The sequence below is a fragment of the Leuresthes tenuis genome, unplaced genomic scaffold, assembly GCF_036924035.1.
Source record: "Leuresthes tenuis unplaced genomic scaffold, fLeuTen1.0.hap1 SCAF_2, whole genome shotgun sequence".
Lineage (NCBI taxonomy): Eukaryota > Metazoa > Chordata > Actinopteri > Atheriniformes > Atherinopsidae > Leuresthes > Leuresthes tenuis.
The window spans coordinates 39,308,767-39,332,916 of NW_027325356.1; the positions used below are offsets into that span (position 1 = coordinate 39,308,767).

Sequence of the window (24,150 nt, forward strand, 5' to 3'; positions counted from 1 at the left end):
GCTGGGATAGGCCCCAACTCCCCCATGACCCTGAGTTGGATTAAGCGAGTATAGAAAATGGATGGATGGTTTTGAAACCCTTGTCAGTTTTGACAGGGAAAAGCAAGGCTAATTGGGGACCATTTCAAATGTCTATTTTAAGTTAACTATCATCAACTTGCCATTAACATTGCTTCATAATCTAAAAGTACTGTAATTTCTCAAAACAAAAACGCTACAATATTGTTGGATCATGTCAACATTTCCTGATAATGATTGTATGTGCTCTAATATTATATCCTATATCTACACAGAAAAGTAATAGGGATGGAATTGCACTGTTTGCCATACATAAATAACTTGAACATGTTTTGCTAAAAACTCCTGAGGAAAACAATAACCATCAATGTTTCAGATAAAGATGTAGTGTATGGAGAAAGTTTTTACCTGAGATCCCAGACGTTGAGACGTCGATCAGTGCCACTGGAGGCTAGGATTGTCTCATTGTGAGGGGACCACTGTACCTGATGAATTGGACAGTTAATCACTGGCAGATCATTAAACATGTATTGCAGCATGTAGTGTCTGTAAAATATTTCCTTGGTATATTTGTTTCCATCAAATTTTATGCAAAACCATTCAATTGTACACACTACTTAAAGTAACACTGGAGAATTTGGCAATTTTTTACTCTTTGGTTTCACCTACAGTTGTGGGATGTAACACCACTGTAATAAACAACTTTGTGGCTGAGCCTTAGGTCTTGGGGCTCGGTCAGGCTCAGCCCGGAGGTTGGGTGCAATGCGACCTTGGCCCCCGCCTTTGCCTGCCAATACCCACCATCCCAAACTAGCTCTTGGGACGGGGAACATCACTTCTGCTGAACAGACCTGGTAAGCCCCCAAATGAGTTGGAAGAGTGAACTGGGAACGTCTGGTGGAGGCCCCTGTCTGCGAGGTCTTTAACTTAAATTTAAACTCTTTTTCTCACATACCGGGGGAGGTTGGGGACATGGAATCTGAATGGATCATGTTCAGGACGTCCATTGCAGCTTACAAGAGTTGTGGACTGAAGGTTGTTGTGCCTGTCGTGGCGGTAACCCGGTAACCGGAAGACCCACTGGTGGACACCAACGGTGAGGTAAGCCGTTAAGCTGAAGAAGGACAAGCATTTGGGCTTGGTTGCCCTAGGGGTCACCTGATGCAGTTCACAGGAACCAAGTGGCTAAAAGGGCTGTAGCACTGGTGGTTGCTGAAGCTAAAACTCAGGTCTGGGAGGAATTCGGGGAGACTATGGAGAAGGACTTTTGGTTGGCCTCAAGGATGTTCTAGCAAACCATTCAATGACTCAGAATGAGAAAGCAGGGGGGCTTCCAGGTTGTGCTTGACCTGGGTGGAGAACTGCTGACCTGAATTAAGGATATTGTCTGGCAGCGGAGGGAGCACTTTCAGAATCTCCTCAATCAGGCTAGCAAGTCCTCCATTGAGGAAACAGAGTCTGAGGACTTGGGGGAAGACTCATCCATCACCTTGGTGGAAGTCGTTGTGGGTATTAAAATAATCTCCCACCAGCAAAGCACCAGGGTTGAACAAGTTTTGCCCTGACATGCTAACGGCTTTGGACATTGTGGGGCTGTCTTGGCTGACACTCCTCTTCAATGTTGCATGGAGGTCTGAGTCAATGCCTGTGGAGTGGTAGACTGGGGTCGAGTTTACAAGCGATCCGGTGCCTGTATAACCAAAGCAAGAGCTGTGTCTGTATAGTTGGCACAAAGTCGAACTTGTTTACAGTGCATGTTAACTACACCGGGGCTGCCCCTTGTCACAGGTCTTCTGTGTGACCTCAGGGTCGCATCTCTGCTTTTTGCAAATTATGGGATTCTTTCTTCCTTTTGGCTTCTTCAAGCCAAGACCTTCAGTGCGCACTGGAGTGGTTTGGAGCTGAGTGTGAAGTATATATATACACACTGCTCGAAAAAATAAAGTGAACACTAAAATAACACTTCCTAGAGCTCAATGAATGAAATATTCCAGTTGAAAATCATTATTCATTACATAATGGAATGCGTTGAGAATCAAATAACATAAACATGATCAATGTAAATCAAAATTATTATCCCATGGTGGTCTGAATTTGGAATCATACTCTAAATAAAAGTGGAAAATCACATTACAGGCTGATGGGCATGCCCCTGATGAGGCGGCGGATGTTCTCCTGAGGGATGTCCTCCCAGACCTGGATTAAAGCATCAGTCAACTCCTGGACAGTCTGTGGTGCAACGTGGTTGGAATGAAACATGATGTCCCATATGTGCTCAATTGGATTCAGGTCTGGGGGACAGACACGCCAGTCCATAGCATCAATGCCTTCATCATGCAGGAACTGCTGACACACTTCAGCCACATGAGGCCTAGCATTGTCATGCATCAGAAGGAACCCTGGGCCCACTGCACCAGCATATGGTCTCACAATGGGTCTGAGGATCTCATCCCGGTACCTAATGGCAATCAGGGACCTCTGGCTAGCACATGGAGGGCTGTGCGGCCCTCCAAAGAAATGCCTTCCCACACCATTACTGACCCACCGCCAAACCGGTCATGCTGGAGGATGTTACAGGCAGCATAATGTTCTCCACGGAGTCTCCAGACTCTGTCATGTCTGTCACATGTGCTCAGTGTGAACCTGCTCTCTTCCGTGAAGAGCACAGGGCACCAATGGCGAATCTGCCAATCTTGGCGTTCTCTGGCAAATGCCAATCGCCCTGCACAGTGTTGGGTCGTAAGCACAAGCCCCACTTGTGGACGTCGGGCCCTCATACCACCCTCATAGAGTCTGTTTCTGACTGTTTGGGCAGAAACATGCATATTAGTGGCCTGCTGGAGGACATTTTGCAGGGCTCTGGCAGTGCACCTCCTGTTCCGCCTTGCCCAAAGGAGGAGGTAGCAGTCCTGCTGCTGAGTTGTTGCCCTCCTACGGCCCACTCCACTTCTCCTGGTGTACTGGCCTGTCTAGGGGTGAGAACACTTTTTCAAGTGCTTGTTACTTTTTCAATTCAGCAGCTTTTGTTTTTGTTTTAGATTACAAAAATGAGAACATAAAATAAATTTCCTTTCTCTCTGCCTCACTGATGGGTATCTCAGTTTTATAAAGAGTAACACTTTGCTTCTTCTTTACTGTTTCATGATCGCATGAAGTTGTGGTGCAAACAATGTCATATTAGATTTTGGTGGTTATTCAGCCCTTAGTGCCATACAGTGGACAGACCAAGACACTCATTTGAAAGCCAGTTCTACATACATGTTTGCATGCAGACACACAGGATACCTCCAGAAATTTAACATGTAAACTGAGCACTAGCTTGAAGACAAACCCCTGCAGCTTGCTGGCAACATCCAGCTGTGAGAGCTATCCCTCATCCATATCTACAACTTCTTCCCAGATACATCCTCTGGTTCACAACTGTGCCCAGCTAGCCGGGAATATGCATCCTTTGTTCATCCAAATTCGCCCTCAGACAGCAAGCTATAGTACAGCAGAGCCTCACTATGGTGTCTGCAAACATAACATAGCAATTTGAGAGTACAATAACAAATTCCTGATTGGCTGAACATTCCTCATCCCCACACCTGTTATTGACTCATTCATACCCAACACATACTCTAAACTCTTACGTAGACTAGAAGCTACTCATCAACAGGTATAAATTACCACAATGTTCCTGCATTATTAGGGGTTTTACTTCAGAGTTTTGACACAACACTATTGTGTTAAGATCCTGTCTTGATGCTGCTGTAAAATGGTAAATGGACTTGTATGACGCTTTTCTAGTCTAGCTGACCACTCAAAGCGCTTCTAACACTACATGCCACATTCACATACATACAGTCATACAGCTCGTCTTAAGTCTGTACATATCTACATGCTTTCTAACCATTCATACACCAATGGATGCATGGGTAGGCAACGTGGGGTTCAGCGTCTTGCCCAAGGACGCTTCGACATGTAGCCCGGGGAAGCCGGAGTCGAACCACCAACCTTTTGATTGGTGGGCGACTGCTTTCATCAGAAAGAAGGAATGACGAGAAGATTTATTTACAGCTCAAAAACCAGCTGAATTTTTCAGTCTCAACATCCAAATGGCAAATTAGGGGAATGTTTGCATTCATTCATGCCTAAAAATGGGAGTAAAAGTTAGGTTTGTTAACATGCATTTAGTTTCACGAAGATTGAGAAATTGACTGTAAGTATGCACAGTTTTATATATTTTCAGAAAAGAATGTGTAAGCACATTAATGTGAATTTACAGTTTAAGTCATCAATTCACACACACTTTTATGCATCTGGCCCTTGGTCAGGAAGAAGTACTTTTGAAAGTCCCAGTACTTTCAAGACTCGGCTTGCAGAACTGAACATGTTTACTGATTGAGAAATGTAGGGATTACAGATTATAGACTCTCGACTAAGTAATCTCAAATCTCATCTGCACATTTAAATATTACAATCTCATAGAATCAATTAAATGAATCCATGTTGTGTACTACATGAATTTTTGTTAGAGTTTATGTTTATGCATTTAGTGGACGCTTTTATCCAAAGCGACTTACAAATGAAGATATAACAAGCTATACAAAAAGCTAACAATAAACTACATAGAAGGAACCCACTAGTCCGACTCTGTCAGAGGTGACAGAGTAGAGATAGGGTGCAGGCATAGAAGGAAGTGCAGAAAGATAAAGTGCAGAGATAGAGGGGGTAGGGAAGTACAATAAGTGCTAGGATAGGAGATGCTCTCTGAAGAGCTGGGTTTTCAAGAGTTTCTTGAAGATAGACAGGGACGCCCCTGTTCTGGTAGCGCTCGGTAGGTCATTCCACCATCGTGGGACGACACATGAACAGAGTTTGGATTGTCTTAGGCGTGGTGTAGGAGCTGCTTGACGACAATCCATTTCATCTGAATCAGGTGCGTTAAAGCAGGGAAACATCTAAAACCTGCAGGACAGTGGCCCTTGAGGATCGACTTTGGACATCCCTGCACTAAGCACTTTGTAGGCTAACATCAGTGACTTGAATTTGATGTGGGCAGCTAAGGGTAGCCAGTGGAGTTCAATGAACAGAGGGGTGACGTGTGTTCTTTTAGGCTGATCAAAGATCAGACGAGCCACCGCGTTCTGGACCATCTGCAGAGGTTTCATAGAACAGGCTGGGAGACCAGTTAGGCGAGCATTCCAGGAATTGGGTGGCATGTTGGGTTAGGTATGGTCTGATCTTTCTTATGTTTAGCAATGCAAAGCGGCATGAACGAGCAACCGAGGTAACGTGATCTTTGAAGGTTAGTTGGTCATCAATCATTTCTAGCAACCTTTGATGGAGCAAGAGATAGGGAGTGTAAAAATGACATTGAAACTTGACCATCCCTGGTTCATCTAGCAGGGGAGAGAGGAAGAGCAGCACCTGCTGCATTAATTGACCAAACTTAAGGAGGAGAGAATTGTGATTGTTAAAATTTATGTTCAAAGAAATAAAACATTTTCAGAATGTTTCACAGTGGTTATGTTCTAAAGCACAAATATAATCACCCACACTTCTTGACAACCCTGTGGGAAGGTACTAAATAGTTAGATTTCATGTGAATGCTATTGAGGTGCACTTCCTCTTTTCAACTTTGATTTCACTACTCTGCTACTTTCTACACGCAGCAAAAATGCACGCAGTTTTATTTTACATCTGGTTTCTGACTGCAGTCTGATCTGTGACGGGATCACCTATACAGTATTACTGTATTTCATGATCCAATGACAGCTTATCATTATTACTGCTTACAGTCAGGAAACTGGCTGTTTATGTAACACAGATTGACATTTTATACAAAGCAGTGGTGGGTTAGCAAATTAATATTACCATGTCATTTATATTGTGTTTGTACAGCACTTGAAAGTAATTAAAGTTCTTACTTGGAAAATTTCATCTTTGTGGGACTCAAAGGAGTGGAGCTTCAGTTTGAGATTTCTTAGATCCCATAGTGCAACAGTCTGAGAGAAACGAAGAAGGTAGTTTTCTTTGTTACATTGATAAAAGCATTCTTATCATGTTGAAATGACACTTTGCAATTATTTTTGGAAAGTGAGTATTTTCTTCCCTACCTTATCGGCAGAACCAGTAGCAAGAATGAACTCGCTGTAGGGGTTGAAACTCAGACAGTTGACCTCCGCAGTGTGAGCATCCACTGAGTGGCTGGCTTTAGATGTGTTGTTAGAGCGAGTGTCCCATCTGGTGGAGGATGAATGAGGGTCAGAGCCAGCAGGAACATTTACTTGTTAATAAACAGAATGAAATGGAGCCGTTTTAACCTGACGAATGCATTTTGTTCCTTTCACAAAACCAGACAATGCAGTCACTTACATCATTAGTTTCTGGTCATCAGCAACTGAGCCAAAGAGTGATTCGTGAAGCAAATGCCAGGAAACATCTTCCACCACTGCTGTATGGCCAGTAAAGATGGTCTTTGCATCTACTATCTTCCCTTCCTTTGGGCCAGCCCCAATGTCCCACAGACAGATGGTCTAAAGAAGAATAAAATTAGGAACACGATCCTTTTGTATTCCTTAACTACAATCTGGTGTAAACTCAGCCAATAAACTTAAAATAATAAAACCATTCAAAATATCATTTGCATGTTACACCCATTTGCTCTGCCTTTGCAAATAGTAAATGAACATCATTCACACCCACACTGACATATTACTTGTTTTATTCTATGCACTGAGCACATACACCTACCTACGACACATATCTACGATTGCATCAGGGGCAATAATGTAGAGTTCAGTAGCTTGCCCTTCGTCACTTCAACACAAGACTATGCAGATGAAGGTATCAAATCACCAAAATATTGATGGGTGGACAACTGTTCAATCTCATGAGCCACAGGTGGCCCAGTCTGTCTATTCAAACTGTAGATTGTTTGCACCGTGTTCGGACATTTCTCACCAATATCTAGAGGCTGAACATATTTTCAAAATATTCAGAATAAAGAACTGGGCAATGGATTTTTTTTATTTGTATGGAACAGAGACAAAAACTCCCAGACAATCTGTCCTGAGTGATATGGGCTTTCTGAAGAGGTGGTCAATGCACTGGAAGAAGTCTTTTGTCCGTTATAAATTTTCTTTGCTTTATTCTTTTTGTCCATTGAAAAAAAAATTCTTTCTCTGTATTTGTACCTTTTTAAAAGATGACCAGATGTTTTTTTTCTTTAAATGGTTCAAGACATCATGAGTGAAACATATGACCAATTATTACGAGGTCAAGTTTGGAGTAAGCATTAATAAAAAAGTTTGTTTTAAATTTGTTTTCCCACTTTCTGACATCTAATACAGCATAAGCTTAAATTCCAGTGGAGGCTAACAAAGAAAGCTGTAGAAAAAAAATAAAAATAGAGGACACACTTTTTACATTTACTTCAGTTGAATGCTGAATGCCATTTTATACTGCATTATATTTCTGGGTAAAAAAAAAACGTCACTATTTACTTACCTGTACTTCAGTTTAATTCTCAAGACTTTAACAGAGTGATCTAGATTATTACTAAAGTTAACTTCTAAAGAACTTCTAAAGCATCTCTTAGAAAAAAGTAAAAAGTGCTTTTCAGCAAATGTATTAGGTACTTTTCAATCTATAAGGATTTAGACAGATTAATTTCCTTAAATTTCAAAATGTTTTAAGTCTGAACAAACATTTTGACCACCTATTCTGGATAAGGCCCTGTAAGAATTTAGTTTCAGTGACCTACATGGTCATCAGAAGCACTGAGTAGGTTCCCACTGAGGTTTGGATTCCAAGAAAGGCCATAACCTTCTTTCTGATGGCCTTTTAGCCTCAAGTCAGGGTTACACTCCCCACTGGGATCTGAAACACACAAATGTACAACATGTAAGATGAGGTGTTCATGAAGTGTGATTCAGTGAAGTTTGAGCATTTAGATACTTTTTTTTTTTGTTTTAAGTGTAGTAGCACAAAAATGACCCAACCTGGTTTTGATGGGTGTTTAGTATAGTCAAAGACCAGCACGTCAGATGTGGGAGTCTTGGTTGCAATGATGCAGGGATTCTGGGGCATGTAACGGGCTCGGTTCACCTCTCCCTCATGATTGATCTTGATCTCAATCTCTATTTTTCCACTTACTGAACCAAATCCACCAAACTCTGACAAGACAGTACAATCAGAATACAGTACATCCAAGCTTGGACATGGATAGCGAATACTTGACAATAACATGTTAAACCTTTGTTGTGACACATTAGATTGTTTTACTAGAGATGCACTATTCTCTATAATCGTACACAATACATAAGAAATAGTTTTAGTTTAGACAAAGAACTCTAGCTATTAATTACATCTCATACTGTGGAGCTTTGGTTGCAGACAACACACACCACTTCAATCATGAAAGTAGTTCTCTGTGAATTAGTTTTTTTAAGCATACGGTACCTTTAATTTTTTGAGTGACCATGCTAAAATACTAACGCTACCTCTGGCAAGAAACCATGTGAGGAGTGAACCTTCAGCACATCTACAGACAGCAGGGCACCCATCAACATACCTGCTGGAAAATGTAAAAACATTGTTTCAGTACACTTACAACATGAACATGATTCAAGTGACTCAGCACAGTTACAAGCACAGTTGAGTAGAGCAAAGTTAGTGCTCGACAGTGCCTTTGAACTAGACTATTGTCCTTATGCCACACATACACGCACAGGAGTGGAATCAAGTCATTGACTGAGCTATGTCTAATGCAGACACGCTGTTGAATCTGAGTAAACGTTCAAGGCATTCTGCAGCTTCTAACTTTTACTGTGTCAGATCATACATGTAAGAATGGCCAAAGTCAATGCATACTTGTTCTTTTTAAGTTACTTGAATGGTGATTTTTGCCAGATGACGCTGCAGATATAAAACCAGGATTTTATTAAAGCAGAGTGACAGTCTGGAAATGCTTGAAGAAACCACGAGTTGATACATAATGGTTCCATTGACAATTTCTGATGTGTGTAGCCATTTGACAAAAGCATTAGAAAACTATGTGAAAGACAGCAGCTTTATTGGGAATTTGGCTGTGTCGATATATTCTTACACTTGACTGTTTTTACAAAACATGCAAAAACAAAAAGGAACTTTGAAGCATGTGTGGATTGCCATAATCAATTTGAGTTAAGTGTACATGCAGCAGTGATTCTATCCTCGACCACATTACCTGGCTATGATAATCTGGGTTGGAGAAGGTCGATTTTGTACGACTTCGGTCTAACTAAGTGCTTCACCGTCTACATAAAAATGCTTACTTATTTATTAACTATGATGGATTACCACAATGGGTATGTGGTTAAGTAAGGGATGCATAATGTATACAATGTCAAACTAATTGTAACCTATCTATCGCAGTGGTCCAAAAATGATCTTATGTGAAGAAAGTAACAAAAATAGAAGTAAAGTTTTCTAAGTCACAATAGTCACATGAAACCCAATGTGAACAAGTAGTGCATGAACAGCTGTTACAATCTAGATTAATTGAAGACATCACACAGTGGGACTACATGATGAGATTAACTCGATCATAGCTATAGTTGGGTTATGCTCCTTATTTGAGCAGAAAGATGGCGAAGAGCAAGATGAAACTACGTCTCTCTACATTTTGTTTGTGATGAGCATGGGTATGGCACAAACACGATTCACAACGGCTCATTCTCCATTGCGTTGTTTGTTTCTTTCCTATGGCGGTACAGTAGTATGTCATCTCCTTTGACTTCTGGGTCCCGACCCCAGGAAAAAATCCCGAGCATGCGCAGAACGCAAAGTCCAATTAATCAAGTGCTTCACCGTCTACAAGCAGGTTTAGTGTGACTATCAACAGAGTTATCTCAGGGTCTTAATCCGACTGCGAGTAACCCGATCTGGTCCAATTTTTAGTCAAACTAAGGTGTATACATGAACTTAATAACTCAGTCTTATTGTAATTTAGCCATTAATCCAATTCTTTACAGTGCCATAAACCCCACTGACAGACACACAACAGATCAGGCAACTACTTTTAATTCATCTCAATATTTCATATCATTTTTACCAGAGTACAGTTGCAGGTTGACTGTCTGTGTACTTACCTCCTTTTTCGTTGTCGTAGTGCGAAGCATCAAACTGGGCATCATCATTTGGTACCTGAACGCTGGCAATTACAAGGTGGTTCTGCTCATCTGATGTATGGGTCCCCAAAACCAGTCTGTGGACAGTGTAATCCTTCCCCTCTGGTCTACAACAGGAGTTTGTTATTACATTTAGTAGCAAAAGTAGTTTGTCGTCATAATGTAATATTAGAGCAGTGTTTTTTGGAAAGGAAACCAGATGGGAAGCTAAACAATTATCGTTGCAAATTAATGGCAGCTATTTTCACTTACGTAGTCATTAGAGGCGCTGAGTAGGTTTCCACTGAAGCTTGGATTCAAAGAAAGGCCATACTCTCCTTGCTGGTGGTTCAGCAAGAAGAATATGGTCTTTCTGTTATGGATATCAGGATCCATAACTAATAGGGTGTACACAATAACTGTCAGTCATTTTTAATAGTAACTTGCACCATAGGTTTAAATAGTATTTCCAGTCTGTCCAACCTATATAACAAATGGTCTGATTGTATTAGAAAGCACTTCTGTCTTTGCTTTTCTGACATTTGATAGTTATTCATCAGTCATTTCTGATATTGTTTAATATAAGAAAGTTAAGGACCTAACATTAAAAAATGTCAGATCAACTTCAACTTTCTGAAAATGAAGATCTGACTTTCACTCAACATCATGCAGTAGACACGGAGGTAGAAGAGGGCTCTTTGTTTATTTGTAACCGAATCATTTGTGGCATATCTCTAATAATGCTTAAAAATGTATTTCTTAATTTCTCATAATGCATAAAGTTGGTACATGAGCAAACTTGAGAGTCTGACAATAACATTTTTAATGACTTCGCATTTATTCAGTTGAAATATTTAATTACCTAAAATATATACAATACTGACAGTGCAAAAGACTTAACTTAAATAAACTAAACAACAACTTATTTGTACTCAAGAGGAAATTATAATGTTGCAGTATAATTTCTAAATTTAATTAAGCAGACAAAGAACAAAGAAAATGGCCATGAAAGACCTATATTGAACCACAAGTCACGATTAGTTCACAAAAAGATACCTGTAATATTGCTTCAGAGGTTCAAATTATGATTTATGAGTAGTGTGATGGACAAAATATCAAATACCTTCTGACATCTGGAAGCCACTGGACCGTGAGGCTGGGCCACTCCAGTGCATGAGTCATCACCAGGTCATAGAGAAAAGGAGTGTTTTTCTTCCAAATCTTGTATTCCTCGTTGATGACTCTTTCTTCCACTGCATCATCGTACACTTTAGCAGAACAGCATGATATAAGTTAAAGACTTAAGTGCAAGTAATGATAGCGAAATGTTTAATAACACAATTAAAGTTACATAGTTATTATTAGCTGTGTGTTAGGCGGGTTACTATAGTGAAGCAGTTGGGGTTTTGTAATTAGGTCTTGCTCAAGGATAGCTAATCTGACAAGACAGCTTTACATCAGTTATAGCAAACCATTTGAAACGTCATGTTATTACTAACTTGCTCCAAAGTTACTCTATCAGCACTCTGTGACATGATATAAAAATAGAAACATGAGAGTTGCATTTAGTACTTATTGTGTGTAATGTTCAGTGGAGTCAGAGAGGGTTTACTGCTCGCTAACACTCAGGATCAGTGTATTAAGGAAGATGTTAGCAGAAACTTAGCAACAGGCACAAAATTTATTAAGTAGAAGTACCATTTTTCCATTGCCTGTATCCTGACGAAAAATGGTAGCTTTCAATATAACGTTCTTTTAATAATATAATACCAAGATTATTGCAAAGGCTTGCTCATACCAGTGAGCATAGTGACTTTACTTAGCTAGCATATCATGCTAGCTGTACACCCTGACAGATGATGGCTGTACTACGTGCACAAAGCACGCACAAGGGGAAAACGAGAAATCCAAATTAATGGTGTTGAATTTTCGTAGATCTACCTTCTTTATCTGCCATTTCCCAAACTTTGCGATATGACACAATGCTCAAAGCAAAGTAAGTCGCTGTACTGTCTCCTCACTATGTCTCCCACGCTTATGCGTTGTGTCACTACAAAAGTATGTCCCGTCCTTTTTAAAGCCGAATGACTTACTGTTCATTGCGCACGCGTGTGCATATCAAGGAGAACCAACACTGCACACGGACTGCGCAGAAACACAGGAAAAACACTGAATATGAAACATTTACTTAATGTTAAGTAAAGCTGAGGTGATGAACACGAAAAGTTCGTGGACAGGCTGCATGCCTTTAGAGTTGAGTTGGGTTATGAATGTGCATTACAGCCTCACTTTGCATTCCAATGAGTTTATTTTGCAAAAGTATCTTCCATAAACAGCAAAAACAGTTTACAGTAAATTACAAATCCTGCAAATGCAAATATCTCCCAAACATGAGCATAACATATATTTAAAAGAAAGAAAAATGACAAGTTTAGACACAGAAAGTGTATCAACTAACAATTAAAAAAAAATACTAATCTATATCTCAGGACCCCCCAAATAAAGCAAAGACAAAACAGCTGCACTGAGTCAAAAGACTAAACTCTAATCAGTTCTCCAGAAAACTTGAGACAATCATAATGATCACACAGCATGTTGTTTATGTTTCAGACCAAAAACATCTTTAGAGCTTTGATTCCATAAAAAAATTAATGTGGTAAAAATGAACCTCAGATTTAGACAAGAAAAATGAATATTCAATTTCATCTATAGCCAATCAGTATCAACAATATCTGTGATTTTACACACAAAAAATATGTTGACACATTAGTAAAAGAAAGATCATGGACCAGATGCATAAAACTGTGTAAATGAATGACTGTGTGTAAACACAAAGGCTGGAATATGCATAAATATCTATAAAGCTGTGTACATTTATGCTTCTCTTTTACAAATTTCAATAACTGAGAAACTATATGTGCACAAACCTGATTACCACTCTCACATTTAGCTACGAATGGAAGCAGACACTGTCCTATTTGTCATATCAAAACATGCTTTGCATTACTAAACAGCCATGATGATCAAAAGTAACAAAGAAGTGCAGTTTAACTGAATATAAAACTAAGTCAATGAAGCACAGAAAAAGAAAACCAGTTTTACTTTGTGATCTCAGTTCTGCAACCATAAACACAACAAAAACTGCTAAATTCAAAAAAAGTAATGAGTAATTAGTTCTACAGGTCCACAACAAGTGATTGCACAAGTAAAAAAGAAAGAATCAGATTATAAACCAGAGGCCAAAATAATCATCACATCAGGGCTACAGAGGAGGAACGATTCCTCCCTTCATATCCGCAACAGATCACAACTTGTACAGTAAACGGACTATGTAATAAATAGGAAGGAGATACAGATAAATAAATTAATCATGGTGTGTTTATTGTTTTATCAATCTGCCTGGTGGAAGCTTATAAGACAATCTAGTACCAGATAATCAGTAAAATCTCTAAATATACATTTTTCTTATATACTTCTAGTCTAGAGCCACAGCCATTAGGCACAATGCATATTTTGGATTTATTTATAGCATCCTCAATGACTCAAAATAGGAGTACATTGGGAAAATTTACAATGAGAAACAAAAACAGAAAAAAATAATTATGATACTGAGTAATCTAAGTGAAATTGTTTCGTTTTATGGTCAATTATGTGGCCTCCTTTTCTGTTTCCACCTCATATTAGGGTTACAATTCTGTAAAAATATGTGTATACACGGTATGAAGAATGCATGAAGTACTCGCATTTTGACTACAAATTCTTCCATTATAAATATCAGTTTTTGTGGAGGAAAAAGCGTGTTTTTGTGTGTACATTGTTTATGCATCTGGCCCCTCAAGTACAACTGCATGCCGCGATATAAAGCTTTAAAACATACAATGATCTACTTTACAGACACAAAGAGGGCAAATGTATCATTTTCTTTATTCATAAAAGAATGTTATCAAGAGCAATCCAAGGAAAATAGTGGTCCTATATTCTACAACAAAGGTAAAATATTCTGACATAGTTAATAAGGGGTTACAATAACCCAGTTATTTACAACACTTCATACATCTATCTATGTATGCTCAATCATCTTTTTCTGATTACATAAGAGTAACATATGGCACGATGGACAATGTTCGACAGTTTGTGAATATTTTACTCTCACAATTATCCCCCTAAAAAACTAATTCAAGCTGTTACTAGAAGGATCAATACGCTGTAATACCCAACATATATCATGGACGGAAGGAGATTATGTTTCATATTCATCTTCAGATATATATTGTCTTTTCAAATGCATTTACATACAGTGAGATGTGATCATGATTTATACAATACAAGTAAGTATGCACGACTAGCATTAATACAGTTTGATGGCTATCTATACAATGTATGATTAGGAAGTACCAGGTAAAATACACGCCACTCAAATTAATTTGATCTACAAGAAATGTGTCATGTTGCTTCATTATAGTATTATATCATGTCACATAGGGAGTAGAGTGCACCAAAACAGCATTTTCTGGGACACATTCACAAAGTACAGTAAATAACAGCTCACTTTTCAGATTTAATTATGGAGGCATTATGTACCTTTTTTTGCTGGTCCACAATATAAAAATGTAAAACATAAGTACTATGGACAATTCGTACTTTATTAAAAAAACATTAGCCTAACACCAGATTTATGTTAATATACATTTGTAAACTAAAACTCAGTGTAAAAAAATAATACATTTGCCAGAGCATAAATGGCATCTAAACTGCAGAACCAAAATCATTATAATACCAGAATTTTTACCAACAGTGGTCTTCTCAAGCTAGCACAAAACCCTTTTATGGTGGCATTTGACATGCTGAAATATTACGCTTTTAAGGTCTTTAACTCTAATAATCTTAGCCTTTTAAGTTGTCAAACTCATTGATTGTTGGGACAAATATTAATAAACTTGCTGGCTCGGTTGTCGTCACTATATGCCCTGTGTCATTAAAAAAAAAAAAAAAAAAAGAGGAAAGGAAATAAATTAGAACTGACATAATGCCCTGTCTTACCTTAGTATCCATATAAGTCTTGATACCAGAAGATGTAGGGGCACATCCTTCTTACAAACACATATTGGACATCTGACAGAACAAGATGTGACGATTGCAGCCAGTAGATGGTGCAGATGAGAAATCATATTGTAGAATAATTTCTCCAACATCACAGCCACACAGAATGATTTCCCTGTCATGATTTTTTTTCATTTAATGATCTTCTATCAGCAGCTGGAGGAACCATAAAAAAAGAAGAATAAAGCATGAAAACAGCACAAAATAAATAGGTTATCAAGTTCACACCTTTCAACAGTACTTTCAGCTTTAATCAACCATCACCTGTATTCACAAAAGACTCAAAGTAAATTACAATATCATTGAAACTGTACCATGCTTTACCATGTGCACCTTTGTTGAGTCAGCTGGAATATGAAAGATATGAGTGGTAAACGCTGTATGAATTCTACCTTATTTTCTGTGGTATTCTGGATGAAGTCATTTTCAAGGTCTCCTTCATCTGAACCACTTTTTTGGTCATCGTTTTTTCCATCCTTCTCCAGGTCATCCTCTCCCAATGAGATTCTTGACAGCTTTGAGAATTTCTGCCAATGACAAGCAGGTGATAATAATATTATTGATAAGACGAAATATCTAATAAATATTAGAGTAAATAAAGATAATTGTGTCTGTGTAGGAACACTTCCTGCATTAAGCATAATTTAGCATAAAAAGTGCTCTTTTGATGGGATAGGCACAAAAAAGTCCAATGCACTCTAGTTTTAGGAATAGTTGAAAATACCTTTATTTTCATGTCATAGTCACACTGAACTGTAAAACACTGACATGTTTCGGCCAACTAGCTTTCTTCAGGGGGTCAAAAAATCAGCTGTAACAATCCTGCACCTGTAATGGAATTTTCCAAATGTTGTAGTCCTCTAATGTTTCCTGTAGAGTACTGCACATTCTAAAGCTAATAAACAGTGATTTAGAAACAAATGTGACCTTCTGAATAATACTCTAATTCTTGTTAATAATCCTTCAAAATGTTTCTGCTTAAATAACGTATGTTGCCACAAATACTACTGTATTGTAACTGTGTGGGAGCATTTATTTTTTGTAGTGAAGTTTGTCTGTTTAGCTTTTGAAGACGCTGTCTGAGCTGTAATGTTTTTGTATACCTGTTCCTTAAAGGTGATGAAACTCCCTTTTCTAGTCACAAATTCTAAATACTTGTTGGAACTGTTCAAATAGTACATTCCCTTTGAGCCACCTGGAGTGGAAGCTGCTTGCATGGACGATGGTATTTCTATCTGTTTGGTTTCTACACGAGGATGTGTGTAGCATGCCCTGACTTTACCTCAACCAGGAAGTGTTGAGTCATGAGAATGGCATCAAGGCGCAAAAAGAACAACTTTACGGGCTCTGAGATTGAAGTTCTGCTTTCAGAGATCAGAGAAAGGAAAATCTGTCATTTTTAGCAGTGTCAGCAGTGAAATTACAGGACCTGCCAGAGCAAAGAAATGGGAAGCAATTACAAGTGCTGTTAATTCCGTGTCACCTGTAGTTCGTATTGTCACCAAAATAAAGAAGAAATGGCTTACAAAAAAAAAACGTCTTGCGATGGCCAGGCGCTCGATGACTGCAACTAAAGCCGTGCAATCAGTTTTTGCCTCATCATGATGGCACTTTGATGGGGCGGTCCCCATACCTACTCACCTGGAAACCTTACCTGCTCGTCCCTGTATTACGTCCCTGGGATTTTCTAACCAACAGTTAACGTTCATTGGTAGTCTCCTGAACGTTGCATCTTTGTTAATACACCTGTTTGGATTTTATCTCCAACATTTCAGTCTCCTTTTTGGGTCCATCCCACTGCCTAACAGTGAGCAAGGGAAGTTGCCTTTGCCACCATGCCATAAACAAAGTAATTTAATTAAACTTTTCTCATATCAAAAGATTCCATTTCACTTGTATTGTCTGTGTAGTTTTGTTTCTACAGAAACCCATTCAGACATACACACCACCTTACATTGTGATCAGCACAGTGCTCTCAAGCAGCACCACATTCCTTTAAATGGCCCATGTAATAGAAACCAGTTGCTAGGCAACTGCTGTTGCTAAGTGAGGAGCTGGATGTATGTGACTTTTTCAACCTCCTTCCATGTACAGCAACAGTAACACACTGTGGCAATTCTCCACTCTGCAGTCCTTCATCCCCTTTTTCTCTTAAAGAATAGGCAAAATGGAGATGAACAGCATAGAAAATATGACAAGGTCACCAGCAATATAAGCTGTAACAAGAAATTAAAGTTTTGAATGAATTAAGCTTCTGTAAGCAAGCCATCAGTGGATGACTGATATTTTTGGGCAAATTAAATAATTAATTCAGTCTGGACATATACATCAGATATATGCTCAGATAAAGCTGCCACTAAGACTGTCACTGTCATGGAAGATTGAACTGTCACAAATACTTGTCATTTAAAAGTGTTAGTGTTGTTTTTGATCAAGACAGTTGCTATCATTAGGATATTATACAACAAGCTTAATAAAAGTCAGATTTTACTATTCATAAAGAATCTGGCAATAAGCATTAGAACATCTAAATCAAAATTACACTCTTGTTTTCTTCTTAGGCTTTGTTAACAAAACAGCGTAGGACAGACTTTTTCTTGGTTTTTTATTGAAAAAACAAATATATCTTAGGTTTTATTTGTGGATCAGGTATTTAAATCATAAGACTTGATGGTTAAACTGTTAAAAAACTTACTAAACTTGTTTGATTAATTAACCTACATCCTAGCCTGGAAAGTGGAAAATAAGTGCAACAATTAACTGAAACGTATAAATCTAAATAAAAATAAAGTACATAAGGCCAGAACAGAATTTGTACAATTCTGGTGAGCTTGAATGGCATTTCCAGAACAGTGCTGCACAAGTGGCAAGTTTTTTTTAAGGAGTTTTTCTTCTGTGAAACACTAACTCTGAAACATTTGGTTTGGAGACAAGCTGGTTTGGATTCTGTGCTGCTGGAAGGATTTTTGCCAGCAATTCTAGCACTTTATCACATCTGTCATGCGTAACCATGCCAATGAGTAAATTGTTTACATGTGTTTATGTACGATGAATTGTTTACAGCTGATTAAGCTTTCCAAAGCCTAAATAACGCCTGGAATAAGAGCCCAAATCCAGATGAGTTGAAGAAGAGATGGGGAGAAAAAAAAGGGGACGTTTAAACCATTTCTTTCCTCGATTGTCGTGGGAAAAGTGAGTTCACAGGCAGTTCAATGCTTGGTGCCTCAATGAGGACAGAATGAATATTAGGAAGCAATGTTACTTGTTTCATCAAGGTATGGCTCCAAGGACCTCATCTGTCAGATAAAGATTGCAGACAGAGTAGTAATAGTAAATGAGGAGGGGTTTCAATGCTTGTTAACAACAGCTAATGTTGTAATTGACATGTCACTGAGAAGAAGCCTTTCTGTATCCCCAATGTTGAACTGCTAGCTGAGAATTTCTGTCCATGGTGTCACCAAGAGAGTTCACCAATGTTACCTATACTGATGCAGAGTCACATCATCTGCTAAATTGTTGCCAAGCTACAAAAACAACATCCCAATGCATCTTACTTCACCTCTTAGTCTCTTTGCTACACTTTGACATTCAAGTTGACTGAACTGAACTGAACTGAATTGGACTGGATTAAAAGTCCATATTAGGTATGACCACCATAAGACTTCAACAGAGCCTTCAACCTTCTCTCCCTATTAGCTTTCCTTAAGGTAGGCTTCACACCAGGAGCGTGGCATGTGCGAAGCGTGTACTTTGCTTATCTGCTGCATGTATTGCAGTGCTGCTGAGGCATAGTAACTGCTACAAAACTGTTTTACACAATTATGTCCCTGGTAAAGACTATGATTACGGAATGTTATCGTACGAAGTTTAATCTGTGGTTGAATTACTGCTCAATACCCACCTGTACAAACTGGCTTTCCTTGAATGTTTTTTTTCTTTCTTTTTTACACGTGTTAAGCGTCTTTGAGTGCAAGCCATCTCCATGTAAGCTGTATTTTTAATATCTGTAACATGCTGCCAACACAAGGTGCACAGTGATTCAAGATGAGCTAATATTTTTCATGAGAGAGTAAAATATTTTCTAAGCTCTATTTTGAATACAATATTAATCTATGTGGTTTACAAAGCAGGGCTGCACGGTGGTGTAGTGTTTATCACTGTCGCTTACAGCAAGAGGGCGAATCTGAATTGGATTAAACGAATATAGAATATGAATTGGTTGTTGCCTTCACAATGAAACAATGTGAAATATGTAATGTTGCTTATATGAGGTCAATATGATGACCAAGCAATGTTTTTTTTACTGACTATACCCCCAGTCTGCATTCAACTGACACCATTTCTGAGTATATGGATTGAACAGTAGAAGGATAAACAGAAGGCCCAGATCCATCATTCAGGTTCTATGTCAGGTTTTAGCTTAATTTTACTTTCAGATCCTGTGTATCTGCTGTAGATGCATGCCACTTCTTCCTTGTAACACTGCAGGCTCTGTAGCCTCACAGCAAAAGAGTCCCTGGTTCCAATTCTAGCGGGGGCCCCTTCTGTGTGCAGTATGCAGGTTCTCTCCATGCATGATTGTGTTCATTCCATGTACTCCAGCTTTCTCCCACAATCCAAGAACACGCATGTAAAGTTAAATAGTGATTCTAAATTGACCCTCAGAGTGAGTGTACATGTTTTTTGTCACTAGATGGACCTTCTTCTTGTTTAGTTTTCTCAGATTTTTTAAGGACACACTGCACACCATCCCAAAATATGCAATGTCTCTGTTTAACAGCTCTTTGGAAATGACCTTGTTGGTGCAAGAATACTACACCTAGTAACAAGGTACCTAAAGATAAAAGTTAAAATTGATTCTTTGCTTAAATGTTTGGCCTGTGTAGACAAATCACTGGTTCATCCCTAAAGTTAGGGCCTTCTTGATTTTTTAATGATAGAAATATCAGTATTATGTGACTTAAGAAACAAAAAGATCACATTCTTTTGAAAATGGTCACCTAAAAAGATTGAACTGAAAAGAAATGAGAAAGCAGCCAATGTCCAAAGAAAACCTGTTAAAGACCTTCAGAAAGCCTGAATAAATATTATTCAATACAACTTTAAAGGATTACAAGAATGGCTGGCTCCTTGGGAAAAAAATATAAAGAACTCAGTTTATGATTTAAGGATAGCTTTAAAATATGTGACAGAAGTGAAACCCAGCTGGTGTACTCTACTGCTTATGTCAAATCTCAAAGCAAACATGAGCAATAATTGAGAAGATTACTTCTGATTTTATATAATATACTTTCTTCACTAGCATTTTTATTCTAAGGCTTGTTCTCATAGTCTCATAATCTTCATAAAATACCTTGGAAGTGGCTGATTTTTTCCGTTTGGAACCGATCTTGTCTTCTCTCTGCTTTTCCTTGTTTTCTTCCTCCTCCACAGAGTTTCCCTCCTCACCCTCACTACTGCCATCTGCAGTGTTTCCCCCCTCCTCTGTTTCTGATGAGCTCTGTTGCTGGATGACCTGTGAGCAAAAACATCCACCACAGGCTTTGTAAAACTAAAAACAGAAATGGCTTGTTCCAAAGTAGCAACACATCAGATTTATAATGGTGACCCTGCAAGTTAACAAAATTTAATCCCATTACTCAGATAGCGTTTGCTTTGAAGAGCCCTTTCATTTGTGTATTTTAATTTGGAAAGGAAACAATGTGTTTGTTAAGCATCAAAACTGTCTGGAATCTCTGCTGATTGCCTCCCTAATATTTTATTTACCACAGGCATAATAGACTGCTAACTGACCTGATAGCCTGTGAACTTGACTCCTGGGTTGTTTTCAATCTCCCACAGGCCTTCGTTGAAGCCTTTCCTCTTGTTGGACTTGCCAAATTTGTCTTTATATTCTTTGTAGGGAAGAAGATCCTTTGGACCCAAGAATGCACTAATAGAGGAGTAGAGGAGTAAACACACTTACTACCACTGCTGTTATCAACAATATATATACATATTCTGATAGAGGATTATGATCTTATTATAAGAATTTTCAAATATAGATACATTATTTTTTTCAGAAAATCTATAAGTAGAAAACACAAGACTGTATATCAAACCTCAGCAGATTTTGAATATAAACAGAAATGCATTTATAAAATTGAACATTACAACTGTTTTATTCATCTGTTGTTCAGATTTACAGGCTTATTCTCTTATTGTATGATTTTAGATTAGCTTTTTTGAGAAACTTCATAATTCTATATTAGATTAGATTTTATGCCATTACTGTAACTCTCATCATTTGTTGTCAAAATAAGAGAAGGTCAAAGTAAATGTCTTAGGGTATATTTCTAATCATATGACTAAAGTACCACCCTACGTTTGTTTGCTATAAATCTAAACTATAAATGCAAATGACTAAATGAGGTTTAAAAAAATTCTACAAAAAGCAAGTGAAATTTAATTTATAATAATTTTGACAAACAATTGATGTCAAATTTAACAAATAAGTCCCATACTCAAGCTTAAAGCTTGTTGATATTCTAAGCACAGCAGAAACTAAGTATCTTGATGTATTACAATAACACAATTTTTCTAAGGAAGAGCTAAGCATAAACCTGCACATAAAAACAACCAAAGGGGTAAATGCTATCACAAATTCAGAACAGTATTGATATAAAAAAAAATAGCAACTGTTTTTCTTTTTAACAAGAAGAAGAAAATAGGGCACACGTTTCATGGGTCCCAAAGAAGAAGATGGGGTACTTGTTAGCAGGTGGTTTGACAGCTCCTTCTGGAAGTTCGTCAATCTAAATAAAGGGAAAGAGAAGATACTCATGGATGCGCATCATACACCTCAATATCCTGATCATTTTGTTTTGTTTTTTGATTGCTAATGTCTGCCACACCATTTTATGATATTTAGGATAATATAGGTATAGGTTATTTCATTTATAGACAGTAAAATAGAGGGTTCTCAAAATCCAACCGGTCATTTCACGTTGGTTGAGAGAGAAGATTAGTAACTTGCTGAGAGATGTTTTAAATTACGTCCCCTCTTCACGATAGAAATTAATAGTCACAGTTGCATAAAAGACTAGTCCATGTGCGCTGTAAATCTCAGGCCATACTCTGCTTTTTCACTGGGGCTAGAGTGCGTAAAATATTGGTGCTTATAATTATGTTAAAACAGGAGCACTGAGTCAGCTGAGGTCAACAGTGCTCAGTTATTGTATGGGTCCCGGAAAAAGCAAGGATTTACATGAATTAATAAAACAGGTTTACATTTTTAACGCGAAAGATCATGGTGCATCTCAAGAAATGGCTGTACGGAGCAGGACAGGTATTGAGAAATCGGAGCCAAAAAATGTGAAATCTCTTGTATTATTTCGATATGTCTAAATGAGTAAACCTTCAAGTATACACCTGCCTCTACTAAATGAAGAGCTAATGTGGCTTGAAGTGCAGACACCAATGCATACCTCCCGCTGTCTCCGCACCTAAGCAGCGGCTCTATTGTGTAAATTAACACCGCCTGCCGGTGTTCCCCGGCCGGCCGCATCCGAGACTCACCCTCGCTGGCCAGTGCGGGTATCCTTTCATCTTAGCGAAAACCAGATCTCCTGCCTTGTATTCCCGCGGTCGTGGTCGAGCCATTTAGATGGTTACACACCGAAATGTGAGATGACTTTACAGATCTCCCAGAGGCTCTCAACGTAGTGCTAAATTATCGATCATCAATGTTTTTACATCAAGACAACAGTTTACACGGAAATAAATAATTTAAATAAAGAGAGAAACGGGGCCTGAAACAGAGCTATCCTCGTACGCAAAAAGTCATGTGTATATGCAATCGAGAATGGCCTAAGTTGGAGTAAAGAGCTTAGAAACGCAAAGTATGTCAGACTATCAATAATTAAACTTCCGGTTTTCGAAATAAAAGAACGTCAAGGTTTTTTTGTCTTTGTCTTTATTCTGTATTTTTCAGTTTTTTGTAATACTTTATACTTTTTATACTAATACTTTATCTAATCCAACTTGATGACATGAACCTTTGCTTGAAACTGAAATAGGCTGTCAGGTTAGGGTTAGATCGACCATGCAAGGGTTACAGGCTTACCATACGCAAACAAATTTAAAGTTCTATCTTAAACGTTTGCAGGGTTATTCTTTACATCGAAATCATTCTTACTTGCTGCAACAGTTGTTTCTGTACTGAAATGTATTTTAAAACAGAAAATATACAACACGTATATTTGCGTCCTGTCCAGGGCCGGAGTGGGACTCATTTTCAGCCCTGGCGTTTCAGGTCTCAGACCGGCCCACTTTAGATCACGAACTATTATTAAGATCATGTAATTATAACCTTACCTGTTAAGTGTACAATAACGCACTGTTCTGTAATGCCTTGTAATTCACTTTATATTTCTAAAATATTAGAAATATTAAACAACACAAGAAACGCGAAAAACTGTCAAAAAATTATGAGAGCCAATGAGCTGATTTAGGGTCATTGTTACATTGTTGTTTTACAACTAACGCAGCAATGGTCGTACTGTGAGAGCTGATTTCTGCTCAGGGAACGTTTGGCCAATGGCCATCCACGCAGCATCTGCCTGTTGCTGCTGGTCCGGTGAATCAGGAGGATGGTTACAGATAGCGGCACCTGCCGCTGGATAAAAAGGGACTAAATCTGTCGATCGAGAGATATGGTCATTTAATGTTTGGTTATGTCATAGTTCCCTCTGGAGGTGTAGGAAAATTTTATGTAGCACAAAAGAGCAGCTAAAAGACGAACTACACTGCACTAGCTAGCTTAGCAGCCCTACCCTGGTCCCGATTTGTAATTTGGCACTATCCCCGAATTTAAAGTGAAATGCATTTTATAACGCGTTTTATAATTTGGCTTAAT

At 38.4% G+C, this 24,150-nt stretch overlaps 2 protein-coding genes across 3 annotated transcripts in view; both read right to left on the reverse strand.

Annotated features, from left to right (window-relative positions):
• LOC140302232 (histone-binding protein RBBP7-like) overlaps positions 1-12,247 on the reverse strand; it is a 33,612-nt gene extending 21,365 nt beyond the window's left edge. The window contains 10 exon segments of the mRNA XM_072381053.1: positions 427-503; positions 5,931-6,008; positions 6,120-6,246; positions 6,379-6,539; positions 7,769-7,884; positions 8,007-8,180; positions 8,579-8,581; positions 10,137-10,282; positions 11,278-11,422; positions 12,096-12,247. Of these exon segments, the coding sequence (XP_072237154.1) occupies positions 427-503; positions 5,931-6,008; positions 6,120-6,246; positions 6,379-6,539; positions 7,769-7,884; positions 8,007-8,180; positions 8,579-8,581; positions 10,137-10,282; positions 11,278-11,422; positions 12,096-12,111 (1,043 nt within the window). The 5' untranslated portion in view covers positions 12,112-12,247.
• Positions 12,248-14,061: 1,814 nt separating this feature from the next.
• Positions 14,062-23,126, reverse strand: hdgfl3 (HDGF like 3). Of its 2 annotated transcripts, none has more exons than XM_072381055.1 (6): positions 22,812-23,126; positions 22,005-22,048; positions 21,048-21,186; positions 20,608-20,769; positions 15,647-15,781; positions 14,062-15,410 (listed from the first exon to the last, which is right to left on the reverse strand). In XM_072381055.1, the coding sequence occupies exons 1-6, from the start codon at positions 22,893-22,895 to the stop codon at positions 15,390-15,392; spliced, it is 585 nt and encodes a 194-aa protein (XP_072237156.1). In that variant the 5' UTR covers positions 22,896-23,126; the 3' UTR covers positions 14,062-15,389. The 2 variants fall into 2 exon arrangements, with proteins under 2 accessions (XP_072237156.1, XP_072237155.1); XM_072381054.1 differs by having other exon boundaries at positions 21,972-22,048; positions 22,812-23,125.
• Positions 23,127-24,150: the final 1,024 nt, after the last annotated feature.